The following is a 23,420-nucleotide window of genomic DNA, read 5'->3' as shown; positions in this document are numbered from 1 at the left end:
TTGCAATTCATCTGATCACTCTTCATAATATTCTGGAGTATATGCAAATTGCCATCATACAAACTGAGGCAGCAGACTTAGTGAACATTTATATTTGTGTCATTCTCAAAACCTTTGGCCACGACTGTACAGTACTTCAGACTGTCCCATTGCGGTGGTCCATCAGCAGATAGGAAAACCTCAGAGGACACCAGGACTTAATAGGTGACAGGCACAGTGTCCTCTCCTCCTGGCAATGGTAGGGAAGGGGGTTTCCTAAAATGACCTCTCCCCTCTCCTTCAAACAGGTTCCCCTTATAACAACATGGCTGAGTGACAGCCACAGTTACCAATAGTAAGGCTGGTATCATCTGGGATCATGGCCAATCATGTACAGTATCAAAATCATCAGCCATTGCTTGGCATGCCGTGCTCTATCACTGGTTTGGTTTTCAGTTGGGTTTTTTGTCCTCCATTAGGTGTCAGGATTATTCTTTTTGTCTAGGGAGGGATTGGTCCAACCTTGATTTAACTCAGATTTTAGGAGGGGGCAAATCTAACCAGACATATATTATAAAAAGCCAATATGGGACATTAATAGGGATGTAACAATTCACCAATACACATTGGTCCCCTGTTCAAATGTTTAAGATATAAGTGCATCCCACTGGGCACACACTGGTTGAATCAATGTTGTTTCCACGTCATTTCACTGAAATGATGTTGAACCAACGTGGAATAGACGTTGAATTGACATCTCTGCCCAGTGGGATTGGTCTGCAGGACCCCAAACCGATTCAAATGTAGAATGCATCAGTCAGAAAATCGATTCAAACATTAGGAATCACTGGTTCATTAATGTTTAGTTGTGTAAAGTACTGAAATAAAAATACTTTGAAGTACTACTTAAGTCGTTTTTTGAGGCTATCTGTACTTTACTATTTATATTTTTGACAACTTTTACTTCACTACATTCCTAAAGAAAATAATGTACTTTTTACTCAATACATTTTCCCTGACACCCAAATTAGCAGGACAGGAAAATGGTCCAATTCATGCACTTATCAAGGGAACATCCCTAGTCATCTCTACTGCCTCTGATCTGGCTGACTCATTAAACACACATGCTTCATCTGTAAATTATGTTTGACTGTTTGAGAGTGCCCCGGGCTATCAATAATACAAATAAAAAAAATTGTACCATCTGGTTTGCTTAATATAAGTAATTTGAAATGATTTATACTTGTACTTTTGATGCTTAAGTATATTTAAAACCAATTACATCCTTTTATTTTTGTAATTTTATACTAAGGTGTCTTTACTTTTACTCAAGTATGACAATTGGGTACTTTTACCACCACTGCTAACGCTTTTTTCCTCACATTAGTTTCTTCTGAAAATACCTCTCATCTTTTGTGACAACTGCGTCCTCTCCTTCAGTGTCGAATGAAGCATGTAATTATGTTGACAGTCATTGATCTTTGCATGCAGAACAACCCCAGGCATTATCAATCAGTAGCCGAGTCAAACTGTGCACTGTTTCGCACGCTGTCCAACGAGAGGCAGGCCTATTCCTGATCTGGGAAATCTGAGTGTCACCTTCAGCATTCAAATGTTTGTAAAATGGCTTGAGCAATATTAGGCTGTCACGGACGTCGTAAGGATTGGACCAAAATGCAGCGGTAATGTGTATAAAAGTAAACTAAGCTATAGTTGAAGACACAATCTCTCATCTCGCTATAGGTAGGCCACATTCTGATTGGGCCTTATATTAGATTTTATTTTAATTGTTCAGGTTCACCATCAGCAATAGTTTTGGTAGTTTTGCTTTAAACAGTCAGTATATATGGTCATTAGATATACAGGCTAAAGTTGATCATTTCATAACATGGACAGCAATCACTTTTGCTACCGGCACTGCATTGTCAAAGCAGGAGAAGAAGAGAATCTCACTCAGTCTGTCAAAACATCCCTAGACAGTAACCCTTCCACTGCTGGATCAGAGAGGGCTGCAGAGCTGCTCACCTCAAAGGGGAAACGGGATGAGTTGCTGCTCTATGGGTTTTAAATTTGAGTTAGCCGCCACGCTAGGCTTAAATAACGCGCACAAGGAAATTACCTGCTTAGACAAGTGCTGCTGTGGAGGAAGAGAGGAAAAGTGGCTGGGTCAGTTGTAGGGTTTTTAGGACAAATCTGCCCCCCACAAAAGATCCTCCATTACCCTCAATTGGTATATTTTTGGGGGAGGGACACTTTAAAGGAAAGCAGACCCAGTTGCCATGAAAAATGTGTTTCTTTGAGATTCTGGATCTTTTTTTTAAAGATGTTTTTATTTTTACAGCAGAATATAACCAGACCCCCCCCATTTTCCCTCTCTTTAACTACATCAGAATTTGCCTTTGAGACTAAGCCAATTCCCAGTTGAAGCCATTGCTATTCCTGTCTGTATTTAAGACTGTGCCTCGAGCTTTAGTCCATGGGCCAGACCCCCAAATGTGGGCCGTCGGGCTCACTTGGGCTGATGATGTCTCATAGGGATTTTCTTGAAGGTCTATGTCCCTAGAGTTGGAACACGTGTGATAGCAGTGCAGTAATGGCAGCTTTCTCTGGGATATCGCTCTTTCTTTCATCCCTCCATCCCATTCATTTTCCCCATAGGGATTTGACCCTATGACAAACAATGTCAGTATACAACACACATCCCCTTTAATCATAAACTGTATCATTGGAAAGCTTTGATTCACAGCTATCCATCAGACACGTTTTCCGGATGTGGATTCGCGCATTAACCCCACAGAAGCCTTTTCCCAATATGGCTGCCAAACAACTCAATTAGGTCTCATAGGATCCATTTTGCATCACCATACCTGTATGAAGATATCATTGTAGTATTCCCAATAATATCTTAAAATGTTCATAGTGATTTAGAATACACAACCAAATGAGCCAGGTGTACCAGATATACGCTGAGTGTACAAAACATTAGGAACAACTCTTTCCATGACATAGACTGACCAGGTGAAGCTATGAGCCCTTATTCATGTCACCTGTTAAATCCACTTCAATCAGTGTAGATGAAGGGGAGGAGACGGGTTAAAGAAGGATTTTTAAGCCTTGAGACATGGATTGTGCATGTGTGCCATTCAGAGGCTGAATGGGCATGACAAAATATTTAAGTGCCTTTGAACAGGGTATGGTAGTAGGTGCCAAGCGCACCGGTTTGAGTGTTTCAAGAACTGCAAAGCTGCTGGGGTTTTCACTCTCAACAGTTTCCTGTGTGTATCAAGAATGGTCCACCACCCAAACGACATCCAGACAACTTTACACAAGCATTGGCGTGGCGCATTGGAAGCATTGGGGCTCCCGAGTGGCACAGCGGTCTAAGGCACTGCATCTCAGTGCTAGAGGAGTCACTATAGACACCCTGGTTCGATTCCAGGTTGTATCACAATCGGCTGTGATTGGGTGGCGTGCAATTGGCACAGCATCGTCCAGGTTTGGCCGGTGTAGGCCGTCATTGTAAATAAGAATTTGTTCTTAACTGACCTGCCTGTTAAATAAAGGTTCAATAAAAAAAAAATGACTAAATGAATTGGAGTCAACATGGGCCAGCATCCCTGTGGAATGCTTTCAACACCTTGCAGTCCATGCCCCGATGAATTGAGGCTGTTCTGAGTGCAAACGGGGTGAAAGTCAATATTAGGAAGGTGTTCCTAATGTTTTGTACACTCAGTGTATAATGAGTGTACAATGTTATATAGTATGCAATGTTATCTATCATATTAACAGTACTTTTAGTATTCTAGTAACAGACAAACCTGCTATTGCCCCATAATAAGAATACATCTTCATTTAGACTAACTATGTGTAATGGTTTGCTGCTCGTCGTCAACATGTTAGGTTAAAACATATTGGCATTCCTATGGAATTTTACAAGTTTCTATTCCTCTGTTTTATGAACACAGTTAATAGGATAACGTTGTATATAATTTAATCAGCCCACAGCCATGAATATTTACATGTATAAATAAATAAATTTTGGGCTGAAGCTGTCTAGTAGTGTGTGTCGTCTAGCGTTAGCTTAGTGTGGTTATCGAAGTGTTTACAGAAGGACTATTGAGATACTTAACTAACGTTGCATGACATTTCTGTGAGTTGGCAACTAAAAGAGATGCTGCATAGCTGGCTCTAGCTGAATGGGCAAAGCTAGCTTCATTGACACACTATTACTGACAATCATGTAATGTTAGCTATCTACAGAGTCACTTGTTGCATGCCTTTCGTTACGTTTCGCTCAAACGAGGCCGCGAAACTACGCAGCTCCTGCGCTTCGTAGCATGGCATGCTCAGTAAGCTCCGAACTCCCCGTTCGCGGCGATTCGCTCTCTAGCGTTCTTCCTCGCTCACACGCATTTACTTCGTCACAGGGAATGTCCGAACTCTGACCAATCAGCACGGCTTTTAATGTTGCTAGGTTATTGGTGGGCGTCTGTCATGGTTAAAAAGGACGCCCCATGGACTACTTGGAACAGTGTGCTTTTTTTTCTGATGAGACTTGTGTGTGTTCGTGTGTGTGTGTGTGTGTGTGTGTGTGTGCGGGATTGCAGAACCACAAACCAGAGCCGGATGATTAGCCCGCTTGGCTTGCCTGCTTGTTAGGGTTGATAAAGGATAATGGCTAATATTATGTGTGTATACATTTCTGAAAATAAAGTCACCTCTGCCTTTAAAACAGAAACCAAAGTCAGTAGATGAGAAGAAGAGAGTAGGCTAACATGCTGACCACACCGCTCGCGTTGCGTTCCTCAGCATTGCAAAATAAATGTACACGTACATGTTATTCAATCATTGCACCCACACTGCTCGCGCGCGTCTGCGTAGCCAGGCGCTAAAATAGAAATTGGGTATATTTGTGACGTGCAACATGATGCAAGTCCGGCCTCTCCCATATCTCAATTTGGTTTTTAGGGGCACATACCCATGTGCCATCTCATTGGTTTTTAGGAGCATATACCGAAGTGGGTGATTGAAAGATGAACTGAGGTCCACACTCAGTTCATCTTTGTGGTAATGCACCATAAAGTTGGTTGCCAACCGCCATATAAATTCCAAAGAAGAAAAAGTAGCCTGAAGGAAGGAGGAGAGATGAGGAGAAACAAATTTGGTTTATCGTTTTATCTGTGGGATAATTTGTCGGAGTAGAGGACCTTGTGCATTTCAGGTAAAATAACAACCCAATGTTTATATCCCAGGACAAATAATCTAGCAACAGCAAGCTAGCTAGCTAGCTAAATTGCCATAAATGTTTAATGCTTTTTGACCTGTCCCCAAATTAATATATTTGGTTCAGAGTTTGTTTTGATATTTCAACCTGCATGTCCTGATTGCGTCTGGTGTGGATGGACAAAACAACTTGTGCGCGGTGGCGTGCATGCGGTTTGGTCAGCATGTAATGCTGTGGTATTATGCATTCATCACTGGGCCTCTGATTACAGGTAATCCATGCACCTACAGCCACTTAAAAAAAAAACATAGAGGATATGAGGCCTCTCTCTCTCTCTCTCTCTCTCTCCCTTTCTCTTCTTCCCACTCTGTCCATATTCAATATTTCCCTCTGTGAATAATGCAGAAGGAGCTTTGTTCACTTCCCACTTAGCTAGCAGGAAATGAGTAATCGTCTATGATGGAGAGGGAAGAGATATAGATAGAAAGAGAGAACGCGAGCGAGAGAGACTCAGTGATAGTGGTAGAGGGATGATTAGAGCAGGAGGGCATAGTCAGATCTTGCTGATGAAAACCATGTCCATTACTGAGAGTTAACACATTCTTCTTCCAGTAGAATGAAGACTTATAAATCGTCATGAAACGGCAGCCAGTTGTAAAAAAAATGTTTTCAACAGAATGTAGTCATTTAGCAGACACTCTTATCCAGAGCAACTTACAGGAGCAAATACGATTAATTGCCTTGCTCAAGGGCACATCAACATATTTTTCACCTAGATGGCTCGGGAATTCGAACCAGTGACCTTTCTGTTACTTAACTGCTAGGCAACCTGCCACAGTTTTTATAACATGTATTGGAGGTGTGAAGAATAGTTTGTGCCAATATAGAGGTATTAAGCTCTCAAAGGTGGAGAAAATTGTCGTTGGTGTTATCATCAACTCAAAGCTTTCCTCTTTCAGGAACAAATTAATACAAAAACTGGTAAGGGTCATTCTCAACCAAAGGAGCATAACAGTGAAGACCTGCAGGAGATATTCTGTACTCTCTTAACCCATTTCTGTCATCGCCATATTACCACTTCATTATACAAAAAGGCTAACTGGTGTGGTCTTTATGTTCACTCCGCCATCATGACACCTCTTCATTACTGTAACAAAAAACTCCCTGGGCACAATTAGCTCCTCTCTAAATACTATAAATCTTTTAGTACATAAACTATACTCCATGGGTGTTCCTGCTATACAGTAGATCAGTCAGATGGTGGTGCACACAGAAAGTTACAGCTACATCCAAAGCACAGTTACTAAATGCTTGTCCTCCTTAGTGTTATCACATGTGAGCACTTACAGCTTGTGAAGTGAACTGGCTACATGATTTCCTGTTAATGGCAGGTGCGCTGAATAACTACCCATCATAAGGCTATTCACAAACCTTTGTAGTCATCTACTAGGAATCCTTTTCTATGGTAATGTCACTCCTCTTGAGATACATACAATTGAAGTCGGAAGTTTACATACACTTAGGTTGGAGTCATTAAAACTCGTTTTTCAACCACTCCACAAATTTCTTCTTAACAAACTATAGTTTTGGCAAGTCAGTTAAGACACCTACTTTGTGCATGACACAAGTAATTTTTCCAACAATTGTTTACAGACAGATTATTTCACTTATAATTCACTGTATCACAATTCCAGTGGGTCAGAAGTTTGCATACACTAAGTAGACTGTGCCTTTAAGCAGCTTGGAAAATTCCAGAAAATGATGTCATGGCTTTAGAAGTTTCTGATAGGCTAATTGACATAATTTGAGTCAATTGGAGGTGTACCTGTGGATGTATTTCAAGGCCTACCTTCAAACTCAGTGCCTCTTTGCTTGATATCATGGGAAAATCAAAAGAAGTCAGCCAAGACCTCAGAGAAAAATGGTAAACCTCCATAAGTCTGGTTCATTCTTGGGAGTAATTTCCAAACGCCTGAAGGTACCACGTTCATCTGTACAAACAATAGTATGCAGTATAAACACCATGGGACCACGCAGCCGTCATACCGCTCAGGAAGGAGACGTGTTCTGTCTCCTAGAGATGAACATACTTTGGTGCGAAAAGTGCAAATCAATCACAGAACAACAGCAAAGGACCTTGTGAAGATGCTGGAGGAAACAGGTACAAAAGTATCTATATCCACAGTAAAACGAGTCCTATATCGACATAACCTGAAAGGCCGCTCAGCAAGGAAGAAGCCACTGCTCCAAAACCGCCATAAAAAGCCAGACTACGGTTTGCAACTGCACATGGGGACAAAGATCGTACCTTTTGGAGAAATGTCATCTGGTCTGATGAAACAAAAATAGAACTGTTTGGCCATAATAACCACCGTTATGTTTGGAGGAAAATTGGAGAGGCTTGCAAGCCGAAGAACCTCATCCCAACCTTGAAGCACAGGGGTGGCAGCATCATGTTGTGGGGGTGCTTTGCTGCAGGAGGGACTGGTGCACTTCACAAAATACATGGCATCATGAGGATGGAAAATTAGGTGGATATATTGAAGCAACATCTCAAGACATGAGTCAGGAAGTTAAAGCTTGGTCGCAAATGGATCTTCCAAATGGACAATGACCCCAAGCATACTTCCAAAGGTGTGGCAAAATGGCTTAAGGACAACAAAGTCAAGGTATTGGAGTGGCCATCACAAAGCCCTGACCTCAATCCCATAGAACATTTGTGGCAGAACTGAAAAAGTGTGTGCGAGCAAGGAGGCCTACAAACCTGACTCAGTTACACCAGCTCTGTCAGGAGGAATGGGCCAAAATTCACCCAACTTATTGTGGGAAGCTTGTGGAAGGCTACCCGAAACATTTGACCCAAGTTAAACAATTTAAAGGCAATGCTACCAAATACTAATTGAGTGTATGTAAACTTCTGACCCGCTGAGAATGTGATGAAATAAATGAAAGCTGAAATAAATCATTCTCTCTACTATTATTCTGACATTTCACATTCTTAAAAGAAAGTGGTGATCCTAACTGACCTAAGACAGGGAATTTTTACTAGGATTACATGTCAGGAATTGTGAAAAACTGAGTTTAAATGTATTTGGCTAAGGTGTATGTAAACTTCCGACTTCAACTGTATGTACATAGAGACACAGTGTTGAACATCCATACCACCCCAGTCCCAGCCCCCAACCCAATGTACTGTAGTTCCAGGTTGCAGGGGCCCGACCCTCCCTTTTGCCCCAGGCCAGGGGCCCCGTTGTGGGGAGGAATGTAGGGGCTTAGTGGAACCAGACTTGGGGGTGCGGGCTAGGGAGAGGGGGAGAACGCTGAGCTCGGTCTCACCCCTGGAGCCCACAGCACAGCCAGATGGAACATATTAGCCAAGCCTCTGCCTCCATTCCAACAAGGAGATGGATGGATTAGAGTTGCTGGACCCTGCAATCTGGAGACTAGAGACAGGGAAGGGAACATCATCCCTACAGGACACACACAGGCTGGACACATAAAGGCTGATACAACCCACAGAAGGGGGACATTAAGCTGATCGCGAGGATACAACAGGTTACAGTGACAGGAAATAGTTTGGTGAATGTTTCTACTTTCTAATAATTATTTAACACAATGGTGCATCTATTTGGTTGTTTTAACCTGTTAAACTCACACACACACAGATCATGCTCTATGGTCATATTCATAGAGAATGCAATGTAGGTAAAGTCACTAAAAGTGCAGACATTTAGTATACATGGAAAGGGTACACCTGATGGTCATTGTAAAGCAATGCATTTCCTTCTCCATCCACATGACACAGGAGGTCGTGGTGGTAATGACTGGAGCGGAAATCAGTGGAATGGTGTCAAATAGATCCAACACATGGTTCCCAGGTGTTTGATGTCCTTCCATTTGCTCTGTTCCGGACCTTATTATGAGCCGTTCTCCCCTCAGCAGCCTCCACTGCCACATGATCTTGTGCGGATCCTCCACATGCAGTGCTAGTCTAGCTCATCGTTTACAATAGGAAAAGTGAAATGGGGAAAGGAGTTTGAAGTTTCCTCACCTGTCTGTGTCTTATTTTAAAAAAAAAAATCTAACTCCATCACTTGAAAGCCCTGATTGCCGAGGCCATTTTAAGATGTCAGGCTTGAAAATCTGTGCAGCCATTTTGGCACAGTGACTCACTACCCAAACCAGATGCAACTGGTTTGAAGTGTTCAAGAGACGTCATGTGATCTCCTACTGCTATCAAGTGGAAGAACTGGGATCGTCAATGGATAGGTAGAGACTTCAGCTTTTTCCTATGTATGTCATGCCTGTAAGACAAAATAAAAAATGTTTCCTATGGGAATTTGCACATGTTTAGAGTGCCACCATTAGGTAAAAGAGCTGAGTTTACCCCCCTTTTTTAAAAATCCCTTTGGAACTGTTATTTGCAACATTTTATTTCAAACCTAGACTTTCAAATCTCTTATTGGGGGGATGTACTTTATAAGGGTAGTATACAATATTATGCGCCGTTTAGAAAATGCCACCAGAGGGCGCCAGAGTTTTATTGGATCCCAAAGAAAGAAAAAAAGCAATTAGTAGGTTATTACAGTTTTGTTATAATTGTAACCTTTTTTAGAAAGTACCAAGTAAAACTAAGTGCTACCAGCATCTTTATGATGATGATAGTATTACACAGCCCAGTGAAAATTGTCTTAGTCATGAGCTGTAGTACATTCCCTTCTTCTTGTCCTCTATACCTCAGAGTGACTCAGGAGGGGCCCTTTGTGCTCGCTAACTCCAGCTAACTGCAGTTTTATGGTACGGATTACCTTCCTCTGTCATTGACCCTGTTTTGCCTTCTTAAATGTCCTCCTTCCTGCTCATCCTTAAAGAGAATCCATCGTGTGTGTGTGTGTGTGTGTGTGTGTCAATGTCTGCCTTACTCTCCATACACAGTTTTGTGTCCTTAACCCAAAAAGCCAGAACATTCCACAGTCACATTCCACCCGGAACTCTGTGTCCTAGTAAGCTTGATTGTTCTCTGAGCGTTCATTGCATTGTTCAATCACAATTGTTTCTGTCCATTCACATGGACTTAACCGCAACCAAGATCCTATTAAATTACTAGTATTGTGTTACAGGTGTTCTGAGCTCTCTGTCTTTGGTTCTAAAGTCCTAAGGAAGGAGTTTTTTGTTGTTGTCAGGATTGGGTTAAAAAAAACTTTTACACATTCATGCGTCATACAAACACTGAAGCGCAGGTAGCCTAGCAGTTCAGAGCGTTGGGCCAGTAAGCGAAACGTCACTGGTTCAAATCCCCGAGCCAGCAAAGTGGGAAGAAAATCGACCATTCTGCTCTTGAGCAAGGCAGTTAACCCCCAACAACAACTGTGCTGATGATGTTGCTCTGTCTCTCTGTCTCGCTCTCTCAGTCTCTCTCCGTCTCTCTCTCTCTCCATCCTCAGCCTATCAGCCACCAGAGAGGCTTTGGCTGAGCTGATGTGGCATGTGACATCATCACAAGGCGGAAGCCATGTCTGGGTCATGTGATCTGAGTCGAACCTGTGAAACATGAATGGACTGTGGATCACTCCTCTCTTACATTCACTCTAACCCTATTGTTCACATTCCTTGTCTTTTTTTCACTGTGGTCATATGAGTATCAGTGAAACCCTGAATAGGAATGTGAAAGTTTAAACCACTGAATGGAATTGACTTGTCATCTGGACCTAATTCCTGCATGCCAAGACAACAATATCACAGAAATGCTCTCAGTAGTAATGCATGTCTTTAGATAGTGTACAGATTACGTTGTCATTCTGAACTTTATCCGCAACGTTATATTCCAGGACCAGCTTACTACTTGAATACTACTTACTACTGTCTTCCAAAACAATACAGTAGTAACCAGCAGTAGCGTTTGTTTTCGCTAATCAGACGTACAAACTATTTTGTCTACATAGTAATACATTTCAGACTCACATCGAAATATAAGACATCTGTGAACTATTTCCATGAGTAACCAGTAACCAAGGAGACAAATGGACAGCCAACAGTAGCCCAGTAGCCCCGGAGGAAAAGTTTGAAAATTATTGGCCACTTGAGAGTGTTCAAGGGGCTAGTGTTCACTTCCTAAGTCCAAGGTCACAGTGTTACAGCCTGGACAGTAGTCTCCTTTAACTAAGGGTCAACTGCCTATCAGCCCTCAACAATAACACGCCATGTTCTCTGACAAACAGGGGCTTGTGTGAGGCATCGCAGCCATCACAGACAGATGAGGAGGAAGTGAACCGGGCCCCAGAGAGAGGGGTGAAACTTTATACCTCTCCCTTTTTCTCTCTCTTCATTCTCTCGATCCCTCCCTTCACCTAGCCCATCCTGTCTTTGATCTTCTGACAAAGCTAAGTCCGCTGTCACAAACTGGGGGATTTGGGAAGGGGTGGTATAAAGAGGAGTGGGAGTTTAATCTGAGCACCTTTATCCCACCTGTCTGTCTTGTCTGACCTTTTTGTCTGTCTTGTCTGACTCTGGAGCAATGGATGGCTTCTTCTCCAAGCATGATGCTGACATTGGGCAGCAGGTAGCCTATCGGGTAGAGCGTTGGGATGTTAACCAAAAGGTTGCTTGTTCAAATCCCAGAGCTGGCAAAGTGGAAAAATCTGCCGTTCTGCCTTTGAGCAAGGCAGTTAACCCCCACAACAACAACTCCCCGGACGTTGACGACGGGGATGTCGATCAAAGCAGCCCCCCGCACCTCTCTGATTCAAGAGTAGTTGGGTTAAATGCAGCAGACATGTTTCGGTTGAACGCATTCAATTGTGCAACTGACTAGGTATCCCCCTTCCCTATTATATAACTGTTCCATACATAACATTCAAATTCAACTCTGTGATTCCAGAGCACGACTGGAAGTAATGAAGCCATTATTAATATTAAACAATAAGTTTTTTTTTCTCTTTCACCTCATGTAGATTACATTCTGTGAGGGGCCCCGCCACAATATCCATCTCTCTTCTCCTTCTGGCTCACTTGTTTTTCTACCCTCCATATTCCCTTTCTGTCTAATTATTCCTCCCCCATACTCAATTTCCCTGCAGTCATCTATACTGCACTAGCTAATTCCACAATACTGCTCTAGCCCTCTATCACCCTCTATTAGCCCTTTCATCCCCCCATCTCTCTCTCTCTTTCTATTTCTCTCTTTTTCCCTCTCTCCCCCCTCTCTTGATCCTCACTGGTGGTGATTCGGACCATGCCAGATCCCTCAGCTGGAAGCAATTGGATCTTGAATCCCGCTGCATTGCAGTACTCTGAGTTACACTTCATATAAGGAAATCAGTCTATGGATTTCACATAACTGGGAATACAGATATGGATCTGTTAGTCACAGATACCTTCAAAAAAAAAAGTAGGGGCGTGGATCAGAAAACCAGTCAGCATCTGGTGTGACCACCATTTGCCTCATGCAGCGTGACACATCTCCTTCGCATAGAGTTGATCAGGCCTTGATCATTGTGGCCTGTGGAATGTTGTCTCACTCCTCTTCAATGGCTGTGCGAAGTTGCTGGATATTGGCGGGAACTGGAACATGCTGTCGCACATGTCAATCCAGAGCATCCCAAATATGCTCAATGGGTGACATGTCTGGTGATTATGCAGGCCGTGGAAGAACTGGGACATTTTCAGTTTCGAGGAATTGTGAATAGATCCTTGAGACATGGGGCCGTTCACTATCATTCTGAAACATGAGGTGATGGATGCAGATGTATGGCAATGGGCCAACGGATCTCGACACTGTATCTCTGTGCATTCAAATTGCCATCAATAAAATGCAATTGTGTTCATTGCCCATAGCTTTATGCCTGCCCACACCATAACCCCACTGCCACCATGGGGCACTCTGTCCACAACATTGACATCAGCATACCGCTTCTCCAGCGTGCCAGTGGCCATCGAAGGTGAGCATTTGCTCACTGAAGTCGGTTACGACGCTGAACTGCAGTCAGGTCAAAACCCTGGTGAGGACGACGAGCACGCAGATGAGCTTCCCTGAGACGGTTTCTGACATTTTGTGCAGAAATTCTTTGGTTGTGCAAAACCCACAGTTTCATCAGCTGTCCGACTGGTCTCAGATGATACCGTAGGTGAAGAATCCGGATGTGGAGGTCCTGGGCTGGCATGTTTAAATGTGGTCTGCGGTTGTGAGGTTGGTTGGACGTACTGCCAAATTCTCGAAAACGACAAAATGACGGCTTATGATAGAGAAATAAACCTTCAATTCTCTGGAAACAGCTCTGGTGGATATTCCTGCAGTCAGCATGCCAATTGCACGCTCCCTCAAAACGTGAGACATCTGTGACACTGTTTTGTGTGACAAAACTGCACATTTTAGAGTGGCTTTTTATTGTCCCCAGCACAAGGTGCACCTGTGTAATGATCATGCTATTTAATCAGCTTCTTGATATGCCACACCTGTCAGGTGGATAGTGTTGTGTATTGATATTCTAGTTTGTCCCTTTAGGGCACCTGTAACGCCCCCCCTGCTTACGTACATTGGAACGCTTGGAATGTTTTTGTCCTGTGAAACGCATCAAACAATGCCCACGTTAGTTTCTACACCCGTCTCATGTCCTGTCCTTATATTAGTTGTATAAGTAACAGGGTGCTAAACAACAGATTATCTTGTGCACAAAATTAGAGAGAAATACGCTTTTTGTGCATATGGAAGATTTCTGGGATCTTTTACTTCAGCTCATGAAACATGGGGACCAACACTTTACATGTTGAGTTTATATTTTTGTTCAGTATAGTATATCCCCTCCCTTTCCCTACTCCACCTTCCTCTCAGCTCCGGGTGTAAAGTTTCCCCTAGGTACAGATCTAGGTACAGCTTCCCCTGCCCCAATCCTAACCTTTACCGTTAGTAGGGTCAACTTCACCATACCCTATACCTTCCATACTGCCATTGGGACTGTTGTGTTCAGGCTGTTAGACCCTGGACTAGATGTAACATAGTAAATGTACACCCGGGACACTCAAGGTAGGGAGGCCCCAGTAAATCACTGGGGCCTCCCTAGCATCCAGGACGAGACAGTCAGAGGAAGGACCAAAAAACTTTCAGACTTCAACCACCCAAGCCATAGACTGATATCTCTGCTACTGCACGGCAAGCCGTACCAGCGCACCAAGTCTGGAACCAACAGGACCCTGAACAGCTTCTACTCCCAAGCCATAAGACTGCTAAATAGTTAATTAAATGGCTACCCGGACTACCAGCATTGACACAGTTTTGCACTAACTCTCTTGCACTGACTCCACACACACACACACACACACACACACACACACACACACACACACACACACACACACACACACACACACACACACACACACACACACACACACACACACACACACACACACACACACACACACACACACACACACACACACACACACACACACACTCTTTCACACTCACCACATACTGCTGCTGCTACTGTCTATCTATCCTGTTGCCTAGTCACTTTACCCCTACACATACAGTATGAGCAGCACATAGCTACCTCAATTACCTCGTACCCCTGCACATCGACTCGGTACTGGTACTCCCTATATATAGCCATGTTATTTTTACTCGTTATTGATATTCGTTATTCACTGTGTATTTATTCCTCGGGTCACTATTTCCCCCAAAAAAATGCAATAAAATTGATCTTTAACTCTGCGTTGTTGGAAAAGGACACGCAACTAAGCATTTCACTGTTAGTCTACACCTGCTGTTTACGAAGCTAAGGACACGTCTCTGACAGAGCAGAGCCAACCCTGGAACCCTATAGCTGTGCCTCTCCTTCCAGACCGATACTCCTCACTCCAGGACTGTATCAATCATAACTGCCTGTCCCTGCATTCCCCCTCTTTTCTCTCTGCTTTCTGCTCTCTCCTTCTCCGTGTCTCTCTCTCCAAGACTGTATCAATCATAGCTGCCTGCCTTCCCCCTGTTCCTCCCCCCCTCTTTCTTTCTGTCAGTTTTTCTGGTGTCTGACTCTCTCTCTCCATGACTGTATAAATCATAGCCGCCTGTGCCTGCATTCCCCCTCCATCCGTTTTCTACCTCTTTCTGTCTCTTCCCCGTCTCCCTCTCTCCTCCGGAGCGGAGGCTTATGGGAGGAGACTCGGAGGGGTTGAGGAATGCAGACGAACTGACATGTCGTGCACTGGGGGGCACATCAAAATTTAAGGCCTTATCTATATTTAATTCATGATGTGTGTGTGTGTGTGTGTGTGTGTGTGTGTCTGTGGTTAGGTAAATGTGTGTGTTTGGAGAAGGTGGTATTGGTTTTCTATCTGTCTGTCTGTCTCAATCCAGACTCTTCTAGCTGGCCTGCTGCAGCCTGCCACTCACCAACCTGGTCTTAGAGCATTTTGTATTATTCTGTATGTAAATCTGAGACACTCCATTTAGTATGATATGTCAGGTTACGTATTGTTACATAAGAGAGATGGTTACTTAGGGCAAAAACACAAAGAGGGTGGTTGTCGGCGTATGAAACAAATGTCTAGCAACCCAAAGGTTGCGAGTTCAAATCTCATCACGGACAACTTTAGCATTTTAACTAATTACTACTTTTTAGCAATTTTACAACTACTTAGCATGTTAGCTAACCCTAACCTTAGCCCTTTTAGCTAACACTTCCCCTAACCTTAAACCTAACTCCTAAATGTAACCCTAATCTTAACCCCAACCCCTAGCAACATATTGTACGATTTGCAAATTCGTAACATATAAAACAAATTTTCATTCGTAACATATAATACGAAATGTGTGATTTGTTTGACCGGCCGGGATTTCTTTATCCCATCGTGCTCTAGTGACTCCTTGTTGCGGGCCGGCCGCCTGCAAGCTAACTTTGGTCACCAGTTGTACAGTGTTTCCTCCGACACATCAGTGCGGCTTGGCAGTGTCGTGTTTCGGAGGAAGCATGGCTCTCGACCGTCCCCTCTCTCCGTACGGGAGCTCAGTGCGGCTTGGGCTCAAGCAATACAGTTCCAGTCACCTTGATTACTGACTGCCTCGAACACATTTGTCAACTAGTGAGGACAATCTGCATGGTTGACTTCATGATAATTATAGTAGAAAGTACAATAATGAGCCTCATAAAATCACTGACAAAACAAGTACATTGTTTACTTCAAAACCACACAGTACAAACAGCCCAAAATCAATCAAACTGGACAAAGGGATAGATTCAATCCGGACCGTGGAAGATCCGCGTTACAGCGTGAGTGACATTTAAAGGTAATTTTACGATTGAGCCGTCGTGCAGCATTTACTGTAAATGCAGTCTCGGCGAACGCGGGAACATTGCCTTTAAATGTCAATCGTGCTATGCCGCAGATCTTCCATGGCCCCGATTGAATTTTACATTTACATTTACATTTACGTCATTTAGCAGACGCTCTTATCCAGAGCGACTTACAAATTGGTGCATTCACCTTATGATATCCAGTGGAACAACCACTTTATAATAGTACATCTATATCTTTTTTTTTTTGGGGGGGGGGTTAGAAGGATTACTTAATCCTATCCCAGGTATTCCTTAAAGAGGTGGGGTTTCAGGTGTCTCCGGAAGGTGGTGATTGACTCCGCTGTCCTGGCATCGTGAGGGAGCTTGTTCCACCATTGGGGTGCCAGAGCGAACAGTTCTGACTGGGCTGTGCGGGAACTGTGCTTCCGCAGAGGTAGGGGGGCCAGCAGGCCAGAGGTGGATGAACGCAGTGCCCTTCTTTGGGTGTAGGGACTGATCAGAGCCTGAAGGTACTGAGGTGCCGTTCCCCTCACAGCTCCGTAGGCAAGCACCATGGTCTTGTAGCAGATGCGAGCTTCAACTGGAGTGTGCGAAGGAGCGGGGTGACGTGAGAGAACTTGGGAAGGTTGAACACCAGACGGGCTGCAGCGTTCTGGATGAGTTGTAGGGGTTTAATGGCGCAGGCAGGGAGCCCCGCCAACAGCGAGTTGCAGTAATCCAGACGGGAGATGACAAGTGCCTGGATTAGGACCTGCGCCGCTTCCTGTGTGAGGCAGGGTCGTACTCTGCGAATGTTGTAGAGCATGAACCTACAGGATCGGGTCACTGCCTTGATGTTAGCGGAGAACGACAGGGTGTTGTCCAGGGTCACGCCAAGGCTCTTAGCACTCTGGGAGGAGGACACAATGGAGTTGTCAACCGTGATGGCGAGATTATGGAACGGGCAGTCCTTCCCCGGGAGGAAGAGCAGCTCCGTCTTGCCGAGGTTCAGCTTGAGATGGTGATCCGTCATCCACACTGATATGTCTGCCAGACATGCAGAGATGCGATTTGCCATCTGGTTATCAGAAGGGGGAAAGGAGAAGATTAGTTGTGTGTCGTCTGCGTAGCAATGATAGGAGAGACCATGTGAGGATATGACAGAGTCAAGTGACTTGGTGTATAGTGAGAATAGGAGAGGGCCTAGAACTGAGCCCTGGGGGACACCAGTGGTGAGAGCACGTGGTGCGGAGACGGATTCTCGCCACGCCACCTGGTAGGAACGACCTGTCAGGTAGGACGCAATCCAAGAGTGAGCCGCGCCGGAGATGCCCAACTCGGAGAGGGTGGAGAGGAGGATCTGATGGTTCACAGTATCAAAGGCAGCAGATAGGTCTAGAAGGATGAGAGCAGAGGAGAGTTAGCTTTAGCAGTGCGGAGAGCCTCCGTGACACAGAGAAGAGCAGTCTCAGTTGAATGACCAGTCTTGAAACCGGACTGATTTGGATCAAGAAGGTCATTCTGAGAGAGATAGCAAGAGAGCTGGCCAAGACGGCGCGCTCAAGAGTTTTGGAGAGGAAAGAAAGAAGGGATACTGGACTGTAGTTGTTGACATCGGAGGGATCGAGTGTTGGTTTTTTGAGAAGGGGTGCAACTCTCGCTCTCTTGAAGACGGAAGGGACGTTGCCAGCGGTCAAGGATGAGTTGATGAGCGAGGGGAGGTAAGGGAGAAGGTCTCCGGAAATGGTCTGGAGAAGAGAGGAGGGGATAGGGTCAAGCGGGCAGGTTGTTGGGCGGCCGGCCGTCACAAGTCGCAAGATTTCATCTGGAGAGAGAGGGGAGAAAGAGGTCAAAGCATAGGGTAGGGCAATGTGAGCAGGACCAGCGGTGTCATTTGACTTAACAAACGAGGATCGGATGTCATCAACCTTCTTTTCAAAATGGTTGACAAAGTCATCCGCAGAGAGGGAGGGAAGGGGGGGGGGAGGGGGAGGAGGATTCAGGAGGGAGGAGAAGGTGGCAAAGAGCTTCCTAGGGTTAGAGGCAGATGCTTGGAATTTAGAGTGGTAGAAAGTGGCTTTAGCAGCAGAAACAGAGGAAGAAAATGTGGAGAGGAGGGAGTGAAAAGATGCCAGGGCCGCAGGAGGCTAGTTTTCCTCCATTTCCGCTCGGCTGCCCGGAGCCCTGTTCTGTGAGCTTGCAATGAGTCGTCAAGCCACGGAGCAGGAGGGGAGGACCGAGCCGGGCCTGGAGGATAGTGGACATAGAGAGTCAAAGGATGCAGAAAGGGAGGAGAGGAGGGTTGAGGAGGTAGAATCAGGAGATTGGTTGGAGAAGGATTGAGCAGAGGGAAGAGATGATAGGATGGAAGAGGAGAGAGTAGCAGGAGAGAGAGAGCGAAGGTTGCGATGGCACAATATCATCTGAGTAGGGGCAGAGTGAGTAGTGTTGGAGGAGAGCGAGAGGGAAAAGGATACAAGGTAGTGGTCGGAGACTTGGAGGGGCTAGTGACTGTGACAGCATGGAATTCAAAGGAGGAGATAGACAGATGGGTCAGGGGAGAAAGAGAGAATCTAGGCCAAAGTGTGCTGGTCATATTATGTTGTGTTTGTGAAATAACTAAACTCTGCAAAAAAGAAATGTCCTCTTACTGTCAACTGCGTTTATTTTCAGCAAACATGTGTAAATATTTGTATTAACATAACAAGATTCAACAACTGAGACATAAACTGAACAAGTTCCACAGATATGTGACTAACAGAAATTGAATAATGTGTCCCTGAACAAAGGGGGGGGTCAAAATCAAAAGTAACAGTCAGTATCTGGTATGGCCACCAGCTGCATTAAGTACTGCAGTTCATCTCCTCTTCATGGACTGCACCAGATTTGCCAGTTCTTGCTGTGAGATGTTACCCCACTCTTCCACCAAGGCACCTGCAAGTTCCCAGACATTTCTTGGGGGAATGGCCCTAGCCCTCACCCTCCGATCCAACAGGTCCCAGATGTGCTCAATGGGATTGAGATCCGGACTCTTTGCTGGCTATGGCAGAACACTGACATTCCTGTCTTGCAGGAAATCACACACAGAACGAGCAGTATGGCTGGTGGCATTGTCATGCTGGAGGGTCATGTCAGGATGAGCCTACAGGAAGGGTACCACATGAGGGAGGAGGATGTCTTCTCTGTAACGCACAGCGTTGAGATTGCCTGCAATGACAACAAGCTCAGTCCGATGATGCTGTGACACACTGCCCCAGACCATGACGAACCCTACAACTCCAAATCAATCCCACTCCAGAGTACAGGCCTCAGTGTAACGCTTATTCCTTCGACGATAAACGCGAATCCGACTATCACCCCTGGTGAGACAAAACCGCGACTCGTCAATTAAGAGCACTTTTTGCCAGTCCTGTCTGGTCCAGAGACGGTGGGTTTGTGCCCATAGGCTGCCTTACAACAGGCCTGCAAGCCGTCAGTCCAGCCAATCTCAGCCTATTGCGGACAGTCTGAGCACTGATGGAGGGATTGTGCGTTCCTGGTGTAACCCGGGCAGTTGTTGTTGCCATCCTGTACCTGTCCCGCAGGTGTGATGTTCGGATGTACTGATCCTATGCAGGTGTTGTTACACGTGGTCTGCCACTGTGAGGATGATCAGCTGTCCGTCCTGCCTCCCTGTAGCGCTGTCTTAGGCGTCTCACAGTATGGACACTGCAATTTATTGCCCTGGCCACATCTGCAGTCCTCATGCCTCCTTGCAGCATGCCTAAGGCACGTTCACGCAGATGAGCAGGGACCCTCCCATCTTTCTTTTGGTGTTTTTCAGAGTCAGTAGAAAGGCCTCTTTAGTGTCCTAAGTTTTCATAACTGTGACCTTAATTGCCTACCATCTGTAAGCTGTTAGTGTCTTAACAACCGTTCCACAGGTGCATGTTCATTAATTGTTTATGGTTCATTGAACAGGCATGGGAAACAGTGTTTAAAACCCTTTACAATGAAGATCTGTGAAGTTATTTGGATTTTTACAAATGACCTTTGACAGACAGGGTCCTGAAAAATGGACGTTTCTTTTTTTTTTTGAGTTTACTTTTAGAGAGCAGTGGTGAAGAAACTGGTTGAGAGCATGCAACATTCCAGAATCATTAACAGAGAATTCTGTGATTGCTCCAAATGGGAACAGTTGGAGCTGGACATAGTCCTGATTAAAAACATTCTCCACATCTCTCTCTCTCACACACACACACACACACACACACACACACACACACACACACACACACACACACACACACACACACACACACACACACACACACACACACACACACACACACACACACGAGGACCAGCTCTCCCTGCCAGGAGTGTGTTCATCTAATCATCTCTCCATATGTGCACCATTACTCTCCCGTTTCCTTGGCAAAACACACACACTCCTTGTTCTTTTTACAGAAAGTGATTCCAGCCAGGTTTGAAGTTAAACTCGACACACACCAAGATACCACACACATTCACAGAAACACACACACCCGGATAATGCGAGCAAGGGATTTTTTTCACAAAAAAAACAACATATACAAGTATTCCTTTGAACTATCTTACTATTCAAATGTATTTCAAGCGACGTGAGCTGAGACTCACAAACTAGTACTGGACAGACGCTATTATGACAAAAAGCTGAATTGCACCATCGTGTGGTCAAAGATGGTTTTGAAGCAAATATGGTTTGGACATTATGGTTACTAATGCTGGGGATACAGATTAAGCAATTGCTGCTCCCTTGTGGACCTATATAGTCAACACAACATTGTTCAACCAGACAGTTCTGGAATATCTATCAACCCAACAAACTACTGTCCAGACCCTGCAAAATGTAACAATTCATAGATACTAACAGAGGCTTTTCCAGGAATAATGATACAACCAAATATGACAAAAACATTGAATTATTTAATAATATTTTGCCATACAAAACATCTGTGCAAAAATCTTCCGACAAACACAAAGACAAGGCCTCTTGGTCAATAGAATATTCTGCATGTAAACCTTTCTTATGAATACACTGTAATACTGCAATCTAAAAAACGTTTTATGAAAAGACTGTCTTAGAAAAAGAAACTGATCTAACATTTTTTTATTTTTTTTAAACTACACAAAATAGCCAGTCCCAAGATTCACAGTCTTGTGTTTAAGTGGTTTTGAACTGGTATATATGCACTTAAATTCATATACATTTATCAAAAGATACCTGTATAAAACTCCAGATACCTAGGAAGGTAAACCTGCTTTAGAAAAAAAAAAAGATATGTGGAATTTAAACAAACCAAAACCTTCATCTAAAGAGCAGGTTTGTACCTCTCGACAGTATCGGACTAATTGACACATCACAGAAAATGTCAGGATAGTAGACTTTGTACCTTGATAAAAAAAATAAGGATGCACTTAACATTACAGAGATGTGCATTATACCAAAGTTAACATGGAAGGCAAATGCTACCAAGCGTAAACCGATGATTGTCCTCTTTCTGTACGGGCAAAGGGTGCGTCTTTTTAACTAAACAGTTGCATAGCAACAAACACATTCAACTGAGGTGAAATATACTGTATTGTAGCTGCTTCTGTGAGCTGTGTGCTAAAATGTGGAAGGATTTCTCATTCACCCCCCCCTGTATTTTATCAAAAGCCTTTTATCATTCATTCAGTCTATAGTAGAACATACTGTTTTATATCATGGATCATTTTGACAAAGAAGTTGTAATCATCCGAATACATTTGTTAGTCCCACTTCTATATATCATCAAAAGACAATACAATTATCCATCAAAGTCTGCATAGCCAATGTAAGAGCCATATTGCATAGCTGATTGTACCAGATATGAGATAATAAGAAAGGGGAGGACAGACATGGACACAGACTGGCGAGAGAAGTACGGCTGGTCTAAACACCGTTCTGATTCGATCCTAGTAACTACAGTATATCAATTGCGTACGAATTGACAGAACCCTGTATCGAGAACGAGAGAGAGTCTAGTGGAGGCACACATCTGTGGAGGCACACATCTGTGGAGAGCGAAGCAGAGGGTATGAGTGCTATGCCATTGCATAGCGTTGCGTGGGCAGGGCCTCGTTCCTTCTCCACAGGCCGCTTTGAAGTCAAATCAGAAGTCTTTGAAGTTCACATATCCCTAGAGGGGGGGCTTAGCCTTCCTGGAGGAGAGAGGTGCACTGTGGGGATGCCAGCCAGGCAGATTTGCTGACACAGGCTCAACTGAATATACAGTCCAGTACAACCGGGGACTCCCGCTGCTTCAGTACAGGGCCCCTCCAGTCCAAGCAACAACACGCCCTGCCGCAGTACATATTGTAGCTACCAGAAGTGCTCCGTGCAGCTCAGACTTTCGCAAGAAATCATTCTGACGTCAACGGGAGTCTTGGAAGATTTATTGACGTCGATGGGAGGTTATTCACAATGATGCCCGAGTGATACAGTCATTATATTGACAGGTGTGTTACTGTTGACCTACTCTGAGATTAGAAATCCCGGTGTCCAGGCAGGCAAACGGAGTAGCATCACTAGAAAAAGTCTATCAAGGCAGTTTGAGTTTCAGAATAGGGGGCAGGACACGCTTGCTGTCTCTTTTTTAAATTTTTTTTGTTCTTCTGAATATAAATCTTTGCATCTCGTTCATTCAGGATTTGCGTACATGTATTTACAAGTAAAGTAGAAAGTTGAAACAATAATTATAATAACTTTCTTACAAAAAAAATGAATCAAAAACATCAAATCAACCAGGTGATATATATAGTACAGGTATGTAGTGTATTTACAGGTCTGCAGTGATGACCGATTCGCTATACATGAGTCTGTTGGCGTCGGCCAGCAGCGCAGACGTCTGTGAGGGGTCCATCTGCTGCAAAGCCTTCTGGGACATGTGTCCGTACACCTGCAT

At 44.2% G+C, this 23,420-nt stretch overlaps 1 protein-coding gene across 1 annotated transcript in view; it reads right to left on the bottom strand.

The window, feature by feature from the left end:
• Positions 1-21,398: 21,398 nt before the first annotated feature.
• Positions 21,399-23,420, bottom strand: part of LOC106584030 (inactive tyrosine-protein kinase transmembrane receptor ROR1) — a 193,167-nt gene continuing 191,145 nt past the window's right edge. The window contains 1 exon segment of the mRNA XM_014168817.2: positions 21,399-23,420. Coding sequence (XP_014024292.2) covers positions 23,295-23,420 — 126 coding nt within the window. The 3' untranslated portion in view covers positions 21,399-23,294.

The sequence above is a fragment of the Salmo salar genome, chromosome ssa23, assembly GCF_905237065.1.
Source record: "Salmo salar chromosome ssa23, Ssal_v3.1, whole genome shotgun sequence".
NCBI lineage: Eukaryota > Metazoa > Chordata > Actinopteri > Salmoniformes > Salmonidae > Salmo > Salmo salar.
The sequence above is the reverse complement of the archived record's forward strand: the minus strand, read 5'-3'. Positions and strand labels throughout refer to the sequence as shown.